The 24,350-nt window shown below is 41.4% G+C and overlaps 2 protein-coding genes and 1 non-coding gene across 5 annotated transcripts in view; all 3 read right to left on the reverse strand.

Annotated features, from left to right (window-relative positions):
• LOC126374001 (myeloid leukemia factor) overlaps positions 1–24,350 on the reverse strand; it is a 31,528-nt gene that overhangs the window by 5,007 nt on the left and 2,171 nt on the right. Inside the window, exons 2-9 of one of the 3 annotated variants that reach the window (XM_050020443.1) lie at positions 16,209–16,532; positions 15,856–16,025; positions 15,343–15,420; positions 14,089–14,171; positions 12,922–13,024; positions 6,481–6,601; positions 5,066–5,182; positions 2,620–2,757 (exon numbers count right to left, since the gene is read on the reverse strand). In XM_050020443.1, the coding sequence (XP_049876400.1) occupies positions 2,620–2,757; positions 5,066–5,182; positions 6,481–6,601; positions 12,922–13,024; positions 14,089–14,171; positions 15,343–15,420; positions 15,856–16,025; positions 16,209–16,261 (863 nt within the window). In that variant the 5' untranslated portion in view covers positions 16,262–16,532. The remainder of the gene's footprint in view (positions 1–2,619; positions 2,758–5,065; positions 5,183–6,480; positions 6,602–12,921; positions 13,025–14,088; positions 14,172–15,342; positions 15,421–15,855; positions 16,026–16,208; positions 16,533–24,350) is intronic. The other 2 variants (XM_050020444.1, XM_050020445.1) reach the window with 2 other exon arrangements.
• On the reverse strand, positions 5,480–5,551 carry Trnal-caa (transfer RNA leucine (anticodon CAA)). Its single transcript has one exon. It is a non-coding gene; the product is annotated as a tRNA-Leu (tRNA).
• LOC126373690 (uncharacterized) lies at positions 17,190–22,461 on the reverse strand. The gene is made up of 2 exons (XM_050019923.1): positions 17,994–22,461; positions 17,190–17,321 (listed from the first exon to the last, which is right to left on the reverse strand). The coding sequence occupies exons 1-2, from the start codon at positions 22,362–22,364 to the stop codon at positions 17,190–17,192; spliced, it is 4,503 nt and encodes a 1,500-aa protein (XP_049875880.1). The 5' UTR covers positions 22,365–22,461.

The following is a 24,350-nucleotide window of genomic DNA, read 5'->3' on the forward strand; positions in this document are numbered from 1 at the left end:
TGGATACTGCCCTCAAGATCATGTCAATGTGACAGTTCTTATATAAAAACAGGGACTTGAGCATGATCTTGAGGGCAGTCTCAGCTGAGATTAGTTTATTAATACCAGCCTAAAAGTGACTACGATGAGTTAAGAATCGTAATGAAGGAAATATTAAATAATGAGTAATGAACATGATTGTTAGGATTTGAAGTTAGTTATCACAAGTGACAACGATTGGTCTAAACTGCAAAATTCAAAACGACAATCAGAATAAATTACATTTTAGGACTCGTCAACATATAGGGGTTGAAATTTCCTCTGGTTGCATCGCATCGAACTTTCATATACTTCTATCCTTTTCTGTCACTCAAAACCGTCATTTGTAAGAGCGAGAAAGCCGTTCCAACCGCACACGGCGCAATCAACGAGTCGCACTTATATGATTTTTTTACTATTTTCTGAGTGTCAGAAAAAGATAGAAGCGTAGAAAAAAGCGACGCGGTGAGGCCCAATGTAGTCCATACCTAATGCATTTGTAAACCAGGCTTAAAATATAAACAAAATAATTATATATTTACGACATCAAGAGAAATAATAGGAAGCCATAACAAGAAAAGTATTCATGCTAAAATACATGCTAATGTCAACAATTGCCATACAAAAGACCACAATATAATACAGCTTAGGCCGGTCGCAGATTGTACGGGAATTCGTACGAATTCCAACTCGTACGTACACGTACGAACAGTAGTTATGACGACCAACACGCACACATTGCGAGCTCCCTTAAAAGTTTCGAATAATATGGTAGTTTCCAACTAGTCAAATCAGTTACTTTTTACTAGACGTCAAAACACGAAATTACTATGGAATATGTATGAAAAAGGCACACTGTGACGTGATACAAAAACGTGACAAAATGTCGCACTTATTATTAAATTTTTCCTTTTATTCATAAATAAGTTCAGAAATAGAAAAAAGAAAACGTTTTTTGTCACCTTTAGATCTGTTTTAATTTAGTAATTAGAATTTCGTAATTTATTTTTGACTTAGTAAACTACCCAATTCGTACGGATTCGTACGTGTACGCACGAGTGGAATGAGGAGTTTTCCAGTAGGTATAGTAATTCTAGTTCTTGAAGTAGAGATGGCGCTCTAAACACTTTTGAATTTGAATTTGGAAGTTTATTCAAGCAAATAGATGAAAACAAAATTAAACAGTCCATTTATTTGCATCATTCGCTTTATTATTTTTACGAAAAGTAAAATATATATTTATACACAAACACAGAATAATATACAATTCCTTACAAATAGAAAAACTCCTCCAAAGCATCATACTGAGGCAAAGTACCCAAAACACTGGCAGCATTTCCCCTTTGAGCTCTAATTAATTATATATTTTTTTCGCTTTAATTATTTTATTAATAAGAAGAAAAAAAAGTTTGACGTGTGCTGTAAACTTAATTCTGTCGGGTTATTAGCCAATGTTATTTTTTATAGGGTTGTTTTAGATTTGTGCTTAAAATTGACGTGTGTTCCATAAATTTTATGCTTGTCGATTACCCATCCCTTTCCTTTTCGGCGGATAAAAAAATGACAGGTATAACTTAAAATAAAATTAGATGGTGTGTCCAGGAATTAGCACCATTATTGGATAACTTCCCTTGAATGCTATTATCATGCCATTCAAAGCTTTCCTAACTTTAGGACCTAAAAAAAAATTGTACACCTAGACTGGTATGCTGCAGTGGATGTATGTAATATTGTTTAAGACCTTCTTGAGCTGTAGCAATGCAATAAATACATTTGAATTTGAAAGCGATATGAACGCCATCTCTGTACAATGATGGAACCAACTGGAAAACTCGTCCAAATCACGACCGGCGTTATGCATAATAAATATAAATATATATTACGACTACGTTTAATAGTGGTAACGCCTCCTCCAGTATCTGGAACTAACCGGAATTTTGAGTAAATATCTGTTTTTTTTAATGAAAGATATTTGTATGGTGTGTATTTGTTGAAAAGATATAAATATACGAGTATTTAAGATTTTTAAATATGGAAACACTTTATAATTACATTCGTTCGCGGAACTGTTTCCATATATAAAAATCTTAAATATATTTATATATTTTCAACAGTATTGAGTTTTTAGAATAGATATATCTCGAATACCTGCCTTAAAGCAGGGGAATGATAAAACATTATAGTGTTTTCTTTTTATAGTACACAGAAGAATGAAAATATAGTATGTTTAAAATAGTAGTGTCATCGATCACACAATCCACATGAGATAAGAAAATAGCAGTGTGGTAGTTATATCGCCATTTTTAATTGATTTATTTCTATATTAATTCTATATTCTTCTGCGATGGAAAATTCCACTTGCCAACTACTCATAATAATGGTCTGTATCATCCCTCAAAGTTTTCGTTACGATGTAACTAACACCCTGTATATATATATGTATATATTTAATTGAGGACACAAATTTTTACCTGGATTGAAACTGGCTTTTATTTATTTATTTATTTAAATTATAGATAAAGGCGTTTACGTGGTTTTGGCTATAAGGCGATGATATGTGAAGTCGAGGTGACGTGTTAGTGTATTGTCTGCAGACGGTACCTGGTGGTAAGCGGGCTAGCCGACGTGCGCAGCGGGCGCCGCGCGGTGGGGCGCACGCGCCGCTCTCGGGGCTCGCTACTGGGGCGGTCCGTACTATACCGGTCCGTACTGTATCGGTCTGTGCTTGACGGACTAGCACTGAAATAACGTGCGCTAGCTACTTAGCTGGACTAGTTACTAGGGCTAGATGGATCCGGACTGACTTTGCACAGAAAATACCGCATCTATTTTAACATACATCCTTGTTTTGTTTTATACATTTATGTATTTTAATTGCTAAAGTAGACACATATCTTGGCTGTAACCTGGAACCTGACAGAGGGCAGCAGTAACTGTCAGTACTATTCAGAGGCGAAGGAAGAGGCGAAGGACAGGAGTCCTAGTATGGATTTGTAATAGACTACTCTGGGCGCCATCCCACTTGCGTAAGACAGAGTACTGCGGGGCGGAAGGCAAGAGGGAAACCACTGCCCTATTTTTCCCTAAAAAAGTAGCAATCATGCTACACCGACAAGAGCGTGGCTCTTAAATTAGTGATGATGACCTTTTTGTAATATTGTATAGACTAATATAAATAGCGAAGAGTGGGTGTATATACTTTACACCTCTGCCTACCCCTTCGGGGATACAGGCGTGATGCTTTGTAGAAACACGCAGCAAAATGTGAATTTAAATGAATTTCAAAAGATCGCATCGTAGGCTGAAAAAAATATCGGAAACTCCTCTGTAAGGCCAACTGCTTTAAAAGGGAAAGGAATTAAACAACCAATAAAGCACTTTCTGTAATAAAATCCAGATGGCGCTGTCTAACACTGCCTTTGTTTAAACTTTTAATTTCATGGATTTCAAACAGATGCACCTTCTATCTTTGGTTCTGGGTATACAATTATGACCCTTGTTATTACAACCTGGTACACATCTTCCACCCATTATTATTCTAATCAAAATGCAGCAAAGGAAATTTAGGTAACAACTTAATTATATACAAATGTGATCCAAATATTAAATAAATAACTTTAATTTTATATATGGCTCTCCCATCACATTATACAGGGTGTTAGTGATATCGTAACGAATACTGGGGGGGATGACTCAGACCATGATTTCGAGTTGATATCAAGTGGAATATCCTGTCGGAAAATTCATATCGATTTTAGTGTTTTTTTTTTCAATTAAGTATATACTTTTGCGAAGGAAAATTCCACTTAATATTAACTCAGAATCATGGTCTGCATAACCCTTCAAAGTTTTCGTTACGATGTCACTGACACCCTGTATTTGTGAAAAATTATGTACCCGAGCATTAAGAATACAGTTAATTATCACGTAGGAGTTGGACAGCGCCATCTATCACTTTTTTGGGTAAAGCGGTCTAGATAGTCCCTCATCAAATCAATCAACCAGAATAATTTGTGCTCCCATTTACAAAAGTGCAGTTCCATCTAACCCTCAATAAAAAGAAAAATATAATACATAATAAAAAGAAAAATAAATATAAAAGTGTAAATAACTATCAAAATAAAGAAGAGCTATGCATATAAACATGCCAGCCACTACAATGTACATTATAGAAATAGTCTAAAAAGCAAAAAAAAATACATTTTCTAATAATAATATTCTAAAGTATACTGAAATACGATTGGTTTGTGGCTAGACTTGGCTTTTCGTAGTTTTCAGTTGCTTTTTACTGCCATACAAAAAACCTTGTTTTACACAGACACCACAGATTGACGTTATCGTACGGTCATGAGTACTAATATGTATATGTCACCGTAAAATTGTAAATAACGTTAGATTATAATCTATCTCGCGAGATTGTGAACTGTCGAATAATTATGAATCGTATCATATTGCTTACAATTTAACGTATTATTTTTCGGTAGATTATAATTTATCGAAGTGAAACCGTCAAATTGTGATACGAAACGCACCTCGCGTGCTATACCATAGAGTTACAAAACTATTAGAGTGAGCATAATGTTAATTTGGGATTCTCTTAAAATGCATAAATGTTTTTGTCATAATTTTAATTATCATAATCCTTTTTGCATCGATAGATTATAATCTAACGTTATTTACAATTTTACGGTGACATATACACTTTGAAACCATGTCACATTAACTTTTATGACAAATAAAACCGTAAGTCTCATAATAGTCAAATATTCAGTACGGTGTCACTAATTCCCTGTATATGTGTCCGCGAGCAGCGACTGTTCGACTTTACTATAACGTACGGTCGCGAGTATCAATATGCATACATTTTAGTACCATGTCACATGATTTTTTTTGGCAAATTGCATTGTAAGTCTCACTAAATGTCAAATAATATATGTTAGTGCGACATAGTCCCAAAGTGGGTACATTATATTGCTCATGACTGTACGTAGCGTGCACGTAAGAAGAGCAAGGGAAAGAAAGAGATAGAGTGAGAGCATGTACTGACTTGGCGGAGGGCGCGGGCGGCAGCGCCAGCCTGGGCGGGTCGCGGCGCGGCGCGGCCGGCAGCGCCCGCGCAGGGTTGCCCGCGCGGCCCGCCGCGCCCGCCTTCACCTGGAACTCCCTGCAATACAGAACACATCCACGGTTACACCCCTAACGTAGCACGACTGATCTCTGTCCTTCTTCTTCTTCTTCTATCGAGTTGTGAGGTGGAATACCAGCATCATCAACACTGGTGTCAGAGTTATCATTGAGCCGTCAAAGGCCCCTGACACGGCTCATGTAACGATTACTCACTTACATCAGTAAGTAGAAACCGAGACCAACGCAACGGCTTAACGTGCCTTCCGAAGCACGGATCATCCTACTTTTGGACAATCAGGGATTGTGATTTGATTTGAAAGGGATTTTTGTGATATATCCCCACCGGGATTCGAACCCGGGGCCTCTGGATCTTGAGCCCAACGCTCAACCACTGGACCACGGAGGCCGTTAATTGGAAATAAAAAATAGACTCTAAATTACATTACAAAGTGTATACAGACATGTTATTTTTTTAACAGCCAATGTACGCAATAACCACGAAAAAAACCGCATACATTATCTAAATGATGACGCAGCGTTGCGTGTGTCTATCGCGTGATGCGACCTCGTAATATGAAAGGGAACTCAATATAATATAACTTAAGCTCACTACATCTTCTTCTTCTATAGTGTGGGTTGTGAGGTGAATTACCAACCCCATCAACCCTGGTGTCAGGGTTACTATTGAGCCGCCAAAGGCCCCTGACATGACTCATATAACGACTACGTACTTACATCAGTAAGTAGTAACCGAGACCAACGGCTTAACGTGCCTTCCGAAGCACGGATCGTCTTACTTTCGGACAATCAGGTGATCAGCCTGTAATGTCCTAACCAAACTAGGGACCACAAAGTGATTTTTGTGATATTTTTTGTGATACCGGGAATCGAATTCAGGACCTCCGGATCGTGAGCCCAATGCTCAACCACTGGACCACGGAGCTCACGACTGTATCCCAATTGGGGTAGTCAGAGATGCATCCATTGCAGTTTTTCCCACTGGACAGATGATCAGACTAATCTGACCAACGGAAGTTCTGCTATCGCTATGGCAGTATCTTGGGCTGATAAACTATAAATTACGATGTTGGAATTGTCATCAAATAAATGATTTGATTTGATCGACACGAAAGAAGAAGACACTGACTATAGACATGATTACATTGTTTTAAGTTTACGCGGTTATTATCATAATTAAAACACAAACGGGTTCATGGCACTTGCAACAGTGTCGAAATATCGGGAGTCTCATATCCCTATTTCAAACGCGGTAAGAACCCGTTATTATATGTTTTGATTATAGACATGATTGATGGTCATGATGGGTGGTCATACCTGTCGAAGTCCTCGGCCTCCTCCTCTTCGATGTTGATGAACTCCTGGCGTTCCTCCGCGTCTCCCGAGTACAGGTTCTGTTCGCGCTCGATCAGGTGGGCGCGCTCGCCGATGTGGTGACCTGGAGTACATTAAATACAGGGTGTTAGTGACATCGTAACGAAAACTTTGAGGGATGATTCAGACCATGATTCTGAGTTGATATCAAGTGGAATTTTCCGTCGCAAAAGTATGGATAGGAAAATAATTAAAAAAAACACAAAAAAAATCATGATTTTTTTGACAGGAAATTCCACTTGATATCAACTCAGAATCATGGTCTGAATCATCCCCCTCAATATTCGTTACGGTGCCACTAACACCTATACCTATTTGTATGGCTACCGTATGTACTTGTACGGGGTGTAAGTGACATCGTAACGAATACTGAGAGGGATGATTCAGCTGATTATTCTGAGTTAATATTAAGTGGAATTTTCCATCGCAAAAGTATAGTTTTGAAAAAAATTAAAAAAAAAAACTAAAAAAAATACATGATTTTTGCGACGGAAAAATCCACTTGATATCGACTCAGAATCATGGTTTGATTCATCCCTCAAAGTTTTCGTTACGATGTCACTAACACCCTGTATACCGTTTATTGTTTGTTGTAACTTCGGAAGGCACGTTAAGCTGTTGGTCCCGGTTACTACTTACTGACGTAAGTAGGTAGGGTTGATGAGGTGGGTATTCCACCTCACAACCTATACGATAAGAAGAAGACCGCACACAAGTCATCTCCGCTGGTGTAGTCCCTGCCTTACGTTACCAACCACGCTTATGCCGCATGACGTCATGGCAACGCTTTTTTGTCTGCGCGAAAATAAATTATGACTTACAAAAACTACGCCTATTTGTGTCTGCCTCATAAATTATTTCGAACGCATCACGCCTGTATCCCCAAAGGGGTAGACAGAGATGTGTAGTACACCCACTCCTGTAGGGCAACCATGCGCAACGTGATAAAATTTTGTCACGGTCTTTTTATCGATTCTGACGATATAATTTTGTCGTTTTGTCGATTCAAGCTAATATGTGACCCCAAATAAGTCATGTCGTCATGTTCAAAATCACGTGCCACGCATGTTAGGGAAAAATACAATCTTACAGATTTCGACAAAATTTATTGAATCGATCTATAATTTTATCACTTTGCTCATGTTGTTGGCCCATGTAATAGGGATGAGCCTATTGCCATTAACCGGGCATAAATCCTGCTAAGATCGGTTACGTCAGCCATATGAGAGCGCATCTTAGGCGTTCCTAGATTGGAGACTTGTCGCCATCGCCGAATACGGCTGGAAAGGATATATAAATCCTGGAAAACACGTGACTGTTCGCGTCGTTTTTTTTTTTATTTTTATTAAAATACATTGTTCTCGCAATTTATTTTTTATTATTTACTCAGGTAGGTATATGCTACAGACGTAATTCCCCTTTATTGATGGAAGTTTATTTAATGGCCTATATCTTGTAAACCGCAGATTTTATTGCGGTTTTCGCAATGCGTAAACGAAAGGAAAATTTTTATTTACGCACGAACCATAATCAACGACATGGCTCATGTAACGACTACATACTTACATTGGTAAGTTGTAACCGTGACCAACGGCATAACGTGCCTTCCGAAGCACGGGTCATCTTACTTTCGGACAATCAGGTGATCAGCCTGTAATGTCCTAACCAAACTAGGGATCACAGAGTGATTTTTGTTATATGTCCCCACCGGGATGAGAACCCGGGGCCTCCAGATCGTGAGCCCAACGCTCGAACCACTGGACCACGGAGGCCGTTGTGTGCGGTGTGCGGGATGAGATGTTTTTCACCTCGGGTGAATCTACCGGAGCTGTGCGTAAATAGCGTACTGAGTAGCAGAGATGTGTGCTGGCTAGTTTCAAGAGCCACGTTTCGTAAACAGCTATGCACCGTTTTAAGAAACACATATGGATATGGTTTTTGTCAACAAAACCTTGCAATAGACAAGCTTATTTTATCCGGATTGCAATTATAGTAAAGAAATCGACGTACTTATAAAGTTAGGTTAGGTTAGGTTAACTTTGCAACTTAAACCCGCATCGTAAATCTTTCATTCATTCGCTCTTGTCCGAACCAACTAAGCATCCCTTTCTGATTTCTCGTCGCTACATTTTCTTTCACGCGAAAAGACTCACTGTCTATATTGGCCTCGATTCCTGCAAACACCTCCTAAATTTACTTTTAAGTTATACCTGTCATTTTCTTATTCACCGAAAAAGAAAGGGACGGGTAATCGACAAGCATAAAATTTATGGAACACACGTCAATTTTAAGCACAAATCTAACACAACCCTATAAAAAAATGTATTGGGTAATAACCCGACAGAATTAGGTTGACAGCACACGTCAAACGGTTTGCATACCAGCGAGATATTTTTTTGATTCACCCGGGTTATTCATTAATTTACTCATTTTTCCTAAAATTAAGAGCTTGTCGGCGGATAAGAAAATGACAGGTATAACTTAAAGTAAAATTAGGAGGTGTCTGCAGGAATCGGGGCCATTGTATGTATAATTATCGCTTCCGCTTTCGCGTGCGCTCTCACAGTCCACACAAATAGGGTCCAATCCAAGAAGAAGCCATCCACAATACTTCTTAAACTTTGACTATAACCAAGCAAAGTACACCAAGTTTGTTGAATACTTATACAATTTAAATGGCGAATGTTTTATTAGAGAATAAAAAATTTTAAAGGTTACATTGTTACGGATTCTCACCGCTACACTGTTGAATAAGTTAAAGAAAAGTTAGCGGCATTGTGCTCAGTTGGAAGAACGCTCGACTCTCCCTGTGAGGTCGCACGTTCGAAACCACCAGCGGTTAGGTCCGCTGAATCCAGGAACGTCCAGCAACGAGCCTATACCAATCATTTTCCAATTTCTTTCGAACTCATGTTTGGACTATAAATGATCACCATGTGCTCGGCTGTGAAGGAAAATATCGCATCGTGAGGAATACTAGACTCCAGAGAAATGCGTTTGTAGGTGACTTAACCTGTATTGGGCTGGTTTCCCTTCGGGTTGGAAAGTCAATAGCTGTGTAAAACCTTATAAATAACCGTTTGGGTTGTGTTTATGAAAAAAAGAGCACATAATGTACCCCGCAAGTCTCAATACATGAGCCAAATTTGACACGAGTAAGTATGTCAAATAGTTTTTGTATTATGAGGGGGTCAAAAGTGGCTCCAACTGGTTCGTGTAATATTACACACGGTGCTGCTCGCCAGTTCTGTCACTTGCTGAACTTGGCTTGATACGCTCCCGTGTATCTAGTCTAGATATAAACGTGTTTTAAACTGGTAAAATTATTATTATCTAATCTCTTCTATCGTGTGGGTTGTGAGGTGAATTACTAACCTCATCAACCCTGGTGTCAGGGTTATTATTGAGCCGCCAAAGGCCCCTGACATGGCTCATGTAACGACTACTTACTTACATCAGTAAGTAGTAACCGGGACCAACGGCTTAACGTACCTTCCGAAGCTGGGATCATCTTAGTTTTTAGACAATCAGATGATCAGCCTGACATGTTCTAACCAAACTAGGGAACACAAAGTGTTTTTTGTGATATGTCCCCACCAGGATTCTTCATTATATTTGTTTGTACCCCACAGAAATCGTTAAAAGTTTATGATTTGAACGATATAGCGGATATCAGACCGGCAAATCATGAAATGCCGGCACATCGCGATCTGAGGACATGGATTACTTTAGTTTTGGCTACATACGTTGTATTTTATATTTGTACAACATTTTAAACTGCGAACACACTTGGAAAATAACTCTTGGCTTCAAAAATAACTCGACAATTAGCAGACCTCTTTAGCCGTTTAACAAAAACAGGCCTCTGACTAAACATGTCTTAGGTATGACGTGATAACGACGTGACATGAGTGACGTGGTGGTAATTCAGAATACAATACTAATGATTACCACTGAACAAATACTTGAGTATGTGAAAAGAAAATAATTTGCAACCGCGTGGCAGAAGTATTGACACGTTTCGTTACCTTCTTTTTCGAAAAATCATAATCTGATGTGATCGTCTTCAACAAAACCTTGATTTAAGTAGCAATATTGCTATTTGACATTTGTTTGCATTACGCACTTACTTTTACATGCGCAAATGTCTTCATAATCTCCCTAGCATTATCCCGTTTTTCACAGGGTCCGCTTACCTAACCTGAAGATTTGACAGGTCCGGTTTTTACAGAAGCGACTTCTTGTCTGACCTTCCAACCCGCGAAGGGAAAATCATCCCAAAACAGGTTAGGTCACACACCTCCGAAGACATGCGCAAATATCAAATTGCAATATTGCTTTTTAGATGAAATAATTCGATGCGTTTATAATCCCCCATGAGACAGTCTCACAAGGTGATGTCGACAATGTACTCATCGGGAATCGAACCTGGACCTCCAGACCGTGACCCTGACGACCACGGAAGCGCCAGTAAAGCTGCTCCACTGCGGGTTGGAGGTAGTTTTACGGCTAATAGCCGGAACCAACGGTTTAACGTGCCCTTGTAAGCACGGAATTATCTTACTTTTCCGGACAATCAAACGATTCAAGCCTGCAATATCCTTACCAGCTGGACAGTCTCACAAGGTGATTTCGACAATGTCCCAATCGGGAGTTGAACCCGGACCTACAGGGCAAAACATTCGCAACGTGATAAAATTATCGATCAATCGATAAATTTTGTCGAAATCGATAAGTTTGTTTTTTCCCTAACATGCGTGCCACGTTATTTTATTCGTATTTTGACAGAACGACATGACTCATTGGGTTCACATATTAGCACCAATCGACAAAACGATATAATTATATCGTCAGAATCGATAAAATGACCGTGACTAAATTTTGTCACGCTGCGGATGTTGGCCCTACTGGTGGCCCTAACGACCACGGAAGCGCCAGTAACGATGTCAATTTATTATGACGTAAGTGACAATAAAGTGGTTCACAGACTTTTCCACCATTACACTTTTGTGGTGAAAGTGTTACACTTTCGCCAAAGAAAATGAAAAAGTGCGAACGCGAGAGAGGTACCCGTATATACATAAACTCATGCCCGTAATGGGGTTGGCAGGACCACGAGTAATCAAGAGACAACTTGCAGCCGCTGTTCATAGAAAGTCCTAAGGTACCCAGAGAAGATACCCTGAAAACCAACTAGTTTCCAACTAGTCAAATCAGTTACATACATACATATAAAACTCACGCCTATCTCCAAAGCAAGCAAGCAGAGACTAGAATACCATTTGCTTCGATCCTGACACACTTCTCTTGCTTCCTCCACATACATCAATGCTTTTCGCGCCGGTTCAGAGTAGATCGTACAAAACCTTTTCTAAGGGCATCACCAATTTGGTTAATGTACGTCCTTCTAGGTCTTCCTCTGCCAGCCCTACCAACAACCTTACCCTGACTTAAAAGCCTCGTTTTACACAGATATTTTACACCCATAAGATTGACTAAAGTAAGACCGAGGGGGATGAAATAAATATTATTACACAAGTATATTTTACAATCCCTCTACTTTTTTTGATAAACGTAATTTACACGTAGTTGTGAGAAACTTGTAGCTTCACGTTCATAGTTTTGATATACACGGTACTCTTAAATTAGAATGAATGACTGTCCCCCTGGCGCTAATGCGCATGTCACTCAAATGCATCACTCACATTAGATCATTTTCATATCTCGAAGGTGTACGACAAGTGACATACAGTAAATTATTTTTGGTTTTGCACGCACTAAAGTCGAAGAAAGTATACGAATCGCTAGGCTTAAGTGGAGATGGGCAGGACACGTGTGAAGACGGGAAGACAACAGATGGACTAAGGCTGTTACTGAATGGTAGCCAAGGGATGGTATGCGATATCGAGGCAGACCACCAGCCCGGTGATCGGATGACATTGTGAGGTACGTCGGAATGCAATGGATGAGACTTGCACAGGACCGGAAAGGATGGCGTGAAAGAGAGGAGGCCTATAAACCTAGCAGTGGACACAAGCCTTGTAGATAGATAGATAGTGCTAAACAAATTCGAATTGAAAAGTGACCTAATAGCTGAACTTTACTATGACCTAAAAAATCATGTTTTTGTTATTTTAAATTATTTTATATTCTGTTCTGTTGCAAGGGAAAATTCACTTGATATTAACTCAGAATAACGAGCTGAATCATCCCCATAGGGGTCATCTATTTGACCCCATGAAATACGCTATCGTGACCATTATTACTTTTGCTTCATCTTTTGTTATAGAAGACAAAAGTTCACCCTCGATCAGCTCGTTGCTTTAGATACTCTTGAGCTGACCTCAAAAACGACTTCAATTGAACATGAGTACAAGCACTTACCAATAGACATCTTTTTGGTGCCAGTGCGCGAGTCCTGCAGTGTCTTGCGAGTCTCCTTCACTCCGTTGGGGCCAATTTTGGTGCTACTTGTCGAGCTATATACCTGTAAACAAGTGAATCATCAGTATTGGAACACGCGTTGCGACGAATCGTCGCGTCCTATTAAAATCCAAACTCCATTGCTTAACTATTGTGTGCGCCTTTTCGAAAAATGACGTTCGAATGTGATGTTTGTTAACAAAATCTAACAAAAGCTTGTTTTAATCCAGGTAAAAAATTGTGGTCTCAATTTTGACCCAGAAATAAATGAATCGAAAGAAATGGATGGTTTGTTGAAGAAACTCACGTCAAAATGTGTTTATTTTTTAATGTGGCTTATGGGGTAGGGTTGCTATAACACATAGTGTATGCTGTCTACGTGCCAATATACTTCCACATTTATCTATTTAAATAGTATTTAAGGAATCCCAACCCCAGTCCACTCTGTCCATCTGTCACTCTTAAACTACTGAACCGATTTAGATGAAATTTGGTATGCACTTATATATAGTTTTTATCCTGAAAATGACCTCCTAAGAGGATTAAAAGTCCACATTGGTGGAAAGGGGGAGTAAGGACATAAATGGACTTCTCATCCAAAATGAATGACCTTAATAACAGCGAGCGAAATCACGGAAGAAGCATGTTAAATTTCATAGCACATGAGAAGGGTTTCACGCTCTCATGGTGTGATTTCCCTTGGCAACGGAGAAATCAATTGCTGGTTGGCAAAGCCGGTATCATGTATATCATATCAGGCTTTTAGTTTATAATATTATCTAGATGAACAATCCTTTGCCTAAGGGATAGGTACACGAAAGCACCTATGAGCCTGGCATGATCACTCAGGGTGTGAACACCCAGGCCTCGTTAAAAAATAGAATCAGAATCATTTATTCAACGTAATTATCATGGATAAAGTTGTTGAAGGTCAATGTAACATTTTTGAATTTACGTCATTTCACAAGGTGTTATGGCTGAGGAGAAGAAATGACAAGAAACTGCAACAGCAACACATCTTTTAAATCAACGAGGGTACATTACAAGTTATTTAATAACTAGAGGAACACATTCAATACCAGACATTTTAGAAAAAATAATAATAATAACAGCAATAGAAGACCATACCTGTGGGTTGCCACCAGGTCCACTAGACATGACGACAGTGCTACTGCTGAAGGAACTGCCAGTACCCATCCCGTCGAGGTCCCCTGTTGTAATAATAATACATATTAATATATGCAGTAGGTCACTTCCTTGGAGGAGCGGCAGTCAATAGTGACGCGCTATGTGTTAGCAGTGATGGAAATCAAACCACAGAATTTTTCTTATATTATAGAATATGTTAAAACTTTTATGGACATGACTACCTACCTGTCTTTATTAAACCTTTCATTCACAATAGTATATAATACTTGGGATATTGGCTGTTAACAATGAGTCTGTGAAGTGTTAATTTGGATATGACTAACTCAAAATCTCATAATTGGGTAGTTTACTGGGTCAAAGATAAGTTATGAAATTCTGATTACTAAATAAAGACAGATCTAAAAGTGACAATTAAGGTTATCTTTTTTGTATTTAACTTACATACATACATACATAAACTCACGCCCGTAATCCCTAATGGGGTGGGCAGAGCCACAAGTAATCAAAGACAACTTGCAGCCACTGTTGATACGAAGTCCAAAGATGGATATGATGAACCTTATGGTGATAAGGGATCAGCCTATCGCCCATAACATTAGTCCATCATGTTATAAAGAATATGTAATAATAAGTACAACATTTTGCAACATTTTTCTATGATATCACTGAGCTTTTTCATACAAATTCCGTAGAATGTCATGTTTTGACATTTTGTAAAAAGTAACTGATTTGACTAGACTATTAAAGTGTATCAACAGTAACTTATGAATATAATATAATATGTTCTTCATTACTATGGAACCTACAATTAATTTGTTTATTTAAATTGATTTTATAACTACAAATTTCTTAAAACTAAAAAATACAATCTACTTTCTGATTGAATACCTACCAATAAATACCAAATTAACTCTTCATTATAAAAAAAATAGAACTGTATGGGAGCTGGTAATGTCTCTAAATGAAATCAATGCACTTAATACAAATAATTACAGGTAAATTATTTCATAAAAATGTAAAACTTAAGAACAAAAATTACTAACATCACATATAATAATATTATTTATTTATTTATTTATTTATTAGTAATAGGTAAGTATTTTTTTATCTTGTATTATTATTAGACTCATGAAAAGCTTGTTTTATGATAGTATAACCAATTTTATAAAATCTTAGCGTGAAAAACACTGATAACTTGTGGATTCCACATGAATTACGTCATTTATATCTTACTTGTGTGCAGAGCAGCCCCGTAGCCAGGGTTAGAGGTCCGGGGTAGCAACACATGTGACGGATGGTTAACCATTTCAGCTTTATTTGAACAAAAATAATACAATATTTATATGTTCTAGAATTACAAGGGTTGTTTTGCAATTATATTTTTTTTAGGAAATGGTTAGTCCTTTGAGCAGTGGGACACTTCCAGCTTTAATTGTTAAACAAGATAAGATTTTTCCAGATTAAATATTTTTGGAAAATCTATTTTTTTGTTTTGTTTGTGTATTCATAACCCTATAATTGTTACAAACAGGGATTTAGAGACATGGTCATACTCAAAATCAAATTATGGTCAGGCAATCAGCCAATCTACCTAGCATTTTGGGAAAATTACCAATTAAAAAAAATCGGATTGATTACCCATACACAGGGATAAAGAGCACTAGTTCAGTATTTTCATTTTTAAACTGTCTGATGATTTTGAGAATGACCACAAAAAAAACTGAAAGACCAGATATAAAAACATACCTGAGAAGAGTCTGTTGAGCGACGGCATCTGAGGCATGAAGGGCATAAGCGAGGAGCCGTGACGGGGCCCTCCGATTGCCAATGGCCCTCCGCCCCCGAGCATACCGAACGGATCCGAGAACAACGAGTTCATCATGTTGTTCATCTGCCGCATGTGACGCATATGCGACCTAACAAGAGCAACACAATTACATTTCAATTACAACAAATCACGAAATAACCAACCACACTTTTCTATTGAACTTTCACGGGAAAAAACTTTACTAAAATTGCGTTTCAATACTAGTAGAAGTGGCTTTACTAGTTGAGTTGAAATTTGAAGAAAACGTACAGAAATAAAAACAAAATCTCACCCAAAAAATGGATCGTCTTCCACGTCGGCCATCAAAGATCCGAATAGAGACATATTTTCAGCAATCACGGGACACAGACAAAAATAAGCAGTTGTAAAAGGTTAGCAAAACAATTAATATGCTGGGAAATTCACAGATTTCGCTAAAAACACACGCGTGCTTTCGCTGTACGAAAAAAATCGAAATCTCTAGCAACTCGCGAAACCTTGTTCGACAACAATAGCAGCTGTCAAACTGTGTAGAGATGTGCACTCATTACTTACCTTACTCTACGACCAGTTATCGGTATTCTCTAGTGTCAATATAAAGTTGCCTATTCACGACCTGATTTAATATCGTATAATAAAACTCACCTTCTATATATATCAACATATATTTATTCATTCCTCTTCTTTAAACATAATACTCTTAAGCTTCTTATCCAATTTTATAAACATCCATGACAAACCCAAAAACAATTCCCCGTCTACCAACATTTTACTTTTAAACCGTATTTCTAATTCCGGCCAGTGTTGCAATCTCACGTAAACATTTTACTCGTGAGATTTTACTCGATTGGAATCGACCTTACACTCGTCCATCCTGACACAGTGCATGTCCTCATGCACTATATCTAAATTTAAATGACCTTACACTCGGTCGGTGGATAAATTCAACTAAATAGTTACAATAAAATTGAAAAAGAAAACATACTCAAAATTAAATACTTATTGTGACACGGTGCTCTGTGTCGGTAGAGTTCGGGGTTCGGTGCGTGAATTTCCTCACGGTCTCTCCAGGGTGGCAGAATGAAACAGTCCAGGTGGTGATACGAAAGGTCCGCGTTTATTATCTAAACGAGAGGTACACTTCACAGTAACACTAGTGATTCTAATGTAGGAGCAACAAACAATATTATTTAATACAGTCTCTCACATAAAATTGGGAAATACGGATAATTAGAAAATTATAACAGAATAGCGTCAACCATTTCAAGTACGCTCAAACACGGAATCTAGCGGGGAGCCGAATCTCGCGCCGTCCAATCAGCGTGCCGGGCGCGGGCCGCGCGGCCGGCGCGCGTGCGCGTTGCGGTAGCGTCGATTTAGACGCGACGCGATTGGAGGGTGCGACCTGAGGGGGTGAAGTGTGCGGCGGAGGGGAATTTAAAGATCGGCGCGCTACACACTCCTCCTCTAAGCTACAAGAGCGTCCCGCTCGTGGCTTAGCAAAAACATGTGGCGCGTCATGTGTGCGTGTATGTGTCAGGGTCTCCCTATCCCTAATACGAGGCCGTCCTCGCAGCCTACGGGGCTGAACGGGCTGAGTGTCACTCGACTGGGGACCTGAAAACAAGGACATGTCCGAAGAATGAAAACGACCTAACAACTGTCCATCTTGGTCGGCAATCTCGAACGTGGTAGGACTAAGGACACGCTTAACAACATAAGGGCCATCACGTCGTGGCATAAACTTCTTTGTCAAACCCTTCTGGGCATTACTCAGAGCATGAGTAGTAAGAAGAACGAGGTCACCTTCTGCATAAACAGGGGACGGGCGACGAGAGGCATCGGAAGTGTCCTTCCGAGAATCCTGCTGCTTCTCGACACGATCGCGAATCTCCTGGAGCGAACTGACAAACCTGGTCAGGTAAGGCGTAACCTGGGGAACATAATTGTCCTTTTCTAAGACGGCTCTGAGGTCGTGATGGGCGTCAAAGGGAGTACGCATCTCCCGCGCAAACATCATATAAGACGGTGTCAAACCGGTGGTACTGCACGTCGCAGTATTCAAAGCAAAACGGACCTGAGGCAAGTACTTCGACCAAGCACGATGCTCAGTTTTAACCAGCATAGCCAACTGAATTTTCATATCCCGGTTCTTCCTTTCGGCGGGATTGGCTTCCGGGTGGTATAAGGGAATCAAATTCTGCTTAATCCCAAGAATGTGCATGCATTGCTGCATAACAGCAGAGACGAATTGCACGCCATTATCAGATACGATACGCCGAGGAAAGCCATAGCGCATAAAATACTGCTCAATCATGAGAGGGGCGCAAGCTTCGGCGGTGGCATCGCGGAGGGCAAAGATATCGACCCAACGCGTAGCAGTATCTTCAATAAGAAGGACCCACTTCGATCCATCTTCAGCTTCTGGAAGAGGGCCAAATAAATCGACAGCGAGGACTTCACCTCGCTGGTTGAGAATCGGAGTCTGCAAAAGACCGGCAGGCTTTTGGTTGGCGGGCTTATACTTCTGGCACTCCACACATGTCTTGAGGTATTCACTGACGTACCGTCGCATACCGGTGAAATAATAACGTTGACGGATGCGCTCCAAGGTACGGTCGACGCCTTGATGACCAGCTAGGGGTGCGTCGTGGAATTCCTTGAGGACTTCAGGAATCATGGAGGCCGGTATGACGAGCTGTGGTTCTTCGGAATCAGCATCGGGACTAAGACGATAAAGAACTCCTTGGTTCATTAAATACCCACGCTCCAACCAACGATTCGAAGCCAGAGCATCACTATGCTCGAGATCTTGAATTATCTTGCAGACGTCGGGGTCGCTCAGCTGAGATTTCCTGAGTTCCTCCGGGTTAACGTGGGGAACGTCGACGATTACGGTGCAGATTCCGCAGTCTTCGCGAGAGACATCGTCGCATACAGGACGACTCAGCGTGTCAGCGACAACATTCGCTTTACCAGGCGTGTATTCATATTGTATGTCGAACGCCTGAAGTCGGAGCGCCCAGCGCATCAGTCGACCACTTGGTGACTTGAGGGTAAGAAGCCACCGCAAAGGCTGATGGTCGCTGCGAACGATAATAGGGTGTCCGTCAATATAGGGGCGGTACTTCTCTACGGCCCAAACAACAGCTAATGCTTCCCGTTCGGTGGTGCTGTACTTCCTTTCAGCACTGGTAAGTAAACGACTGGAGTACTCGATGGGGTGTTCCTCTATGCCATCTCCTTGAGTGAGGACAGCACCTAAGGCGTAGTCGCTTGCATCGGTACGTATAACGAACGGTTTGCTATAATCGGCCTGAACTAAAACAGGAGCGCTAGTGAGTTTCTTCTTTAACTCATCGAAAGCTTTCTGCTGCTCGTCACTCCAGTTCCAAGGCTCATTCTTCCTGGTAAGTTTGGTGAGCGGTTGTGCTATCCCAGAAAACCCGGGGACAAACTTACGGAACCAAGCACAGGTCTGTAGAAAAGTCCTGAGATGCTTAAGGTTCTTAGGCTCATTCATATTGAGGATCGACTCAACCTTCGAACCATCCGGTAAGATACCTTCCGGCGTGATAAGGTGTCCAAGGTATTTCACCTTCTTGGCAACGAAGACACACTTATCTCGGTTGGCGCGTAAACCGAAAACGCGTAAACGATCGAAGACCAACTGTAGGTCCTGTAAGTGCTTCTCGTAAGACTCCGAGAGGACGAGAAGATCGTCTAGATAGACGAGTAACGTGACATCCTTGACCATGCTCCCTGAACGAAAACGATCCATAAGACGCTGGAACGTTGCCGGGGCATTCTTAAGGCCAAAAGGCATTCTGAGAAACCTGTAAGTACCGAACGGCGTGACGAACGCAGTTTTATCCCTGTCACCCGGTGCGACGCTAACTTGCCAATAACTGGAACGGAGGTCGATGGTACTGATGAAGCAACCCTTCGTAGAGTGCAGCAGGTCCTCGATGACTGGCAGTGGATACGAGTCTGACTTAGTAATCGCATTAAGACGACGGTAATCCACGCAGAAACGAAAGGTGCCGTCCTTCTTAGGCACGAGCAAAGCAGGAGAGGCCCACGGAGACTCACACTCTTCGATGATACCCTCTGCCAACATCTTACCGAGCTCAGCTTCCATAATAGCCTTCTTAGCTGGAGTCAATCGATAAGGCGGGACGGCGACAGGTACATGATCGCCAGTGTCAATACGGTGCTCCGCGTACGTAGTAGGCGCTCCTCCTAGATTGAAGACATCTTCATGACGATCGAGAACATCGGATACTTGTCGGCGCTGGTCACAGGTAAGCATGATGCCTTCATCTTCCCTAAGCATGAAAGAAGAAGCAACGACAGAACGGGGAACCTCCGAGTCTTCAGACTCAAATTCGAGAGGGTAGGTCTGGTGGCTACCTGAAAATTTCCAACACGAAGTCGCAAAATCGATGACCATGCCGGAGGCGCTGAGGAAATCCATACCTAGAAGCGTCTCATTATTATCAGCATCCGGAAAAATAACAAACTCAATCGGAACCTTTTTCTTCTTAAAAGTGACTGAAACATCAACACTGCATACGAGGACATCGCGCTGGTGCACGACTCCGTCAGCGAGTTTCACGGCCACCTGCTTCTGAGTAAAACTTTGCTTCTTATCCTTCAGAAGTTTAAAAAGAGAATGACCTGCGACACAGCACTTAGCTGCGGTATCAATAAGAGCGGTGCCTCGCGAACCTAAAATGTCGACGCAAAGAATAGGCCTACTGCAATAAGTAGCCGTCGAGGTCGCGGAAATTGGGGCAACAACAGTGTCATATACCCTACTGAACACGCTTTCAAAACTTGAAGAACAATTCGGGTCGACACCAGTGCCATTCACCCTACTGAACGTGCGGGAAGAATTCGGACCATTTACCCTACTGTGCACGCGTTCAACACCTGTGGAAAAATTCGGGACATTAACCCTACTGCACATGCTGGAGAAATTCGGGCCACTTACCCTACTGTGCATGCGTTCAAAATCTGTGGAAGAATTCGGGACATTAACCCTACTGTATACGCCGGAACAATTCGAGACATTTGCCCTACTGTACATGCTGGAAGAATTCGGACCATTTGCCCTACTGTGCATGTGTTCAAAAGTTGGCGAAGATTGACCCGTGTGATTGATCAAACATTGATCGTGTAACAGACCTTTTGAGAGAGATTGAGAGTCGAGTGAAAGTGTATCCGAATTCGTGTCTGTCAAATGTTGAGTGAAAGGAGTGAAGTTGGTTGCGTGTGACACATGAATGACATTAGGAACAGAATAAGTAAACATAACCTCGTCATCACCATAGCATAGATCGCAATTACATATTTTATCACAAGAAATATTAATTGAAAGATCACGAATGTCATTATTCGAACTCGGGGTGGAATAAGGTTGTTTACATTGATTAGGAAACGTACTTACGGCGTAAAATGAAACTTTCGCGGTACAATTTGGACATTGTGACCGTATTACACCCTTTGCTCCACAACCATAACAAGAAATAGTGTTGTTATCACGCTTATCGTTATCAATCTTATCAGTAGTGTTCTTATTCGATAGTTTACGACACTCTTCACGAACATGACCGGGCACTTTACAGTATATGCAAAACGGACGACTTTTCATGGCACTTTTATTGTTCGACGCGAAGTCCGGAGACATGGTAGACGTGCTGGCGCTGGTAGACGCGGTGCTGGGGCGGCGCGCTGCGTTCTTCAACGACGGCGCGGCCGACGTAGACGTCATGCGCGGAGTACTCGGCGCAGGACGGTGTGTAGCACACGATGCACTGTCGTTACTCACGTTATCTAGGGAATCTTCGACTTCACGTGACTTCCAAAGAAGGATCTCGAAGCTGTACACCTCCTCGCGACGTAGGCGCTCGCGGATACGCTGGTGTAAAAGTCCATAAATCATGTCAATCTCGACTTTCTCTGATAGGTCTCCTCGAGGAAGGCGGGCGAGGAGCGCTCGGGCTCTCGCGATGAATAATTCCGTCTTCTCGTGTTCATGAGTCATTTTAAAAAGCTCTCTGTAGATGCGATGCGGAGGACGACTGTCGCCGAAGGCGCTGCGCAGGCTCTGGATTGCAGTGGTCCAGGTGGTGATGGATGGCTTCACGCCCTGCCACCACGTCGCGGCGTCGTGAGTCAGCAACATGGAGATGCCACGGAGTGCGTTAGCATCGCTGACGTTGGCGCAGTCTTTATATGCTTCAATCGCGTCTATAAATCCGTCTAGAGACTCCTCCATCGCGCCGCTGTAGCGCGCGTTGCATGTGGTGAAATAACCACCGGAATGGTGAGCCGTGGTAATGGGTTCTGCTGGAGCCGGGGCGGGCGTGGCAGGTCGTCGCTCTTCCTCACGGTCGAGGAGGCGCTGAAGAGACTGTTGCCACAACATCATCATCGCAGACATATCGCCGATGGTGACGGTCGCCGCCGCTGCGGCGGGCGCGGTAGGTGGTGCAGAAGCCGAGGGCGCGGCTGGCACAGGAGGGACTACTCGCGCTGCAGATTCTTCATGAGGCGTCTGGAAGTGCGCCTCGACGCTGTCGTCGTCGGCAGCGGTGGAAGAATGACCACTACGTGTGAGAGGCATATTGTTGTTGCAGAATGCACTTTAAACTGGATATTCAACTGAAAGCTGGAGTTCGTACGCTCGTAGAATTTCACGGCCCGAGTTGGGCAGCCATTTGTGACACGGTGCTCTGTGTCGGTAGAGTTCGGGGTTCGGTGCGTGAATTTCCTCACGGTCTCTCCAGGGTGGCAGAATGAAACAGTCCAGGTGGTGATACGAAAGGTCCGCGTTTATTATCTAAACGAGAGGTACACTTCACAGTAACACTAGTGATTCTAATGTAGGAGCAACAAACAATATTATTTAATACAGTCTCTCACATAAAATTGGGAAATACGGATAATTAGAAAATTATAACAGAATAGCGTCAACCATTTCAAGTACGCTCAAACACGGAATCTAGCGGGGAGCCGAATCTCGCGCCGTCCAATCAGCGTGCCGGGCGCGGGCCGCGCGGCCGGCGCGCGTGCGCGTTGCGGTAGCGTCGATTTAGACGCGACGCGATTGGAGGGTGCGACCTGAGGGGGTGAAGTGTGCGGCGGAGGGGAATTTAAAGATCGGCGCGCTACATTATTAAATATAACAATCCTCCAAAATAAAATAAATCCTCCTTTTTAATGGCTATGAACCCATCCATTCTCATAGGCCATTGTACAACATATTCTAGTTATAAACCAATCCATTCTTACAACTAGAATTGTTACTTGCGAACCCATCCATTCTCGCAAGTTCCCTATTATTAAAATATCCTTAAAATAAAATAAATCCTCCTTTTTAATGGCTATGAACCCATCCATTCTCATAGACCATTGTACAACAGATTCTAGTTATAAACCAATCCATTCTTACAACTAGAATTATTACTTGCGAACCCATCCATTCTCGCAAGTTCCCTATTATTAAAATATCCTTCCTGTGAACTGCTGCCGCGGAGAAACAAGTCGCTCGTCCTCAATCGGCTGCACTCCCTCCGTAGCTCGTCTTCACGAATCCGCACCCTTTCCTTCTCGCGATGAAGCTTCCATTCTTGGTCCAAAAGAACTAATTCAGGAGCACGTTCACGATCAGTACTACGTAGTCTGCTCCTACTACGTATTATTCCTCTATTTTCGCGACGACTTGAACTGCGACTCTGCCGGACCTCGTCAACAGTGCGATAGCTACTGGTTCTCAGTGCGCTGCGTTCTGTTCGAAAATGCCCTTCTAAAACTCGAAGCCTATCCCGTACACGTTCGAGCTCCCTTTCGCGATCACGAAACAGTAAACTACGAGTTTGCTCACGAATAGAACCTCGCGAGCGGCTTCGACTGCGAATTTCTTTGCCTTCCCGCCTGGTAATACTACGGCTTCGCCGGTCCAGGTCATGGCTGCGTCGCTGATCACTTTTTTCTGGCGTAACCAAACGTCGTGGCCCAAACACCTCAACATCGTGTGGCATGATCTGGAACTCGAAATACAAAGGTATGTATCACGTCTTAAAACTATATATCCTATATCTTTAAAAATGTGCTCTTGTAGCGCCTTTTCCCTTATTTATAAACAAAACAATAAGTAATCGTTGTAACAGTTCATGCACTCGTTAGAATTCCACCAGTAAAATGTATATCAAGCGGTTTTAATAGCTAGTGAGCTTACCCATCCCACTTCTGAAATATAATAAAACTCACCTTCTATATATATCAACATATATTTATTCATTCCTCTTCTTTAAACATAATACTCTTAAGCTTCTTATCCAATTTTATAAACATCCATGACAAACCCAAAAACAATTCCCCGTCTACCAACATTTTACTTTTAAACCGTATTTCTAATTCCGGCCAG

This window comes from Pectinophora gossypiella, chromosome 16, assembly GCF_024362695.1.
Source record: "Pectinophora gossypiella chromosome 16, ilPecGoss1.1, whole genome shotgun sequence".
In the NCBI taxonomy this organism is placed as follows: Eukaryota; Metazoa; Arthropoda; class Insecta; order Lepidoptera; family Gelechiidae; genus Pectinophora; species Pectinophora gossypiella.

Excerpts from the sequence above, each read along its gene's own strand:
- LOC126373690 (XM_050019923.1), bottom strand. The coding sequence starts at position 22,364 with ATGTCTGCGATGATGATGTTGTGGCAACAGTCTCTTCAGCGCCTCCTC. Across the intron at positions 17,322-17,993 it reads GGTCGAAGTACTTGCCTCAG|GTCGCACCCTCCAATCGCGT; the intron begins GTCCGTTTTGCT and ends TCACCCCCTCAG.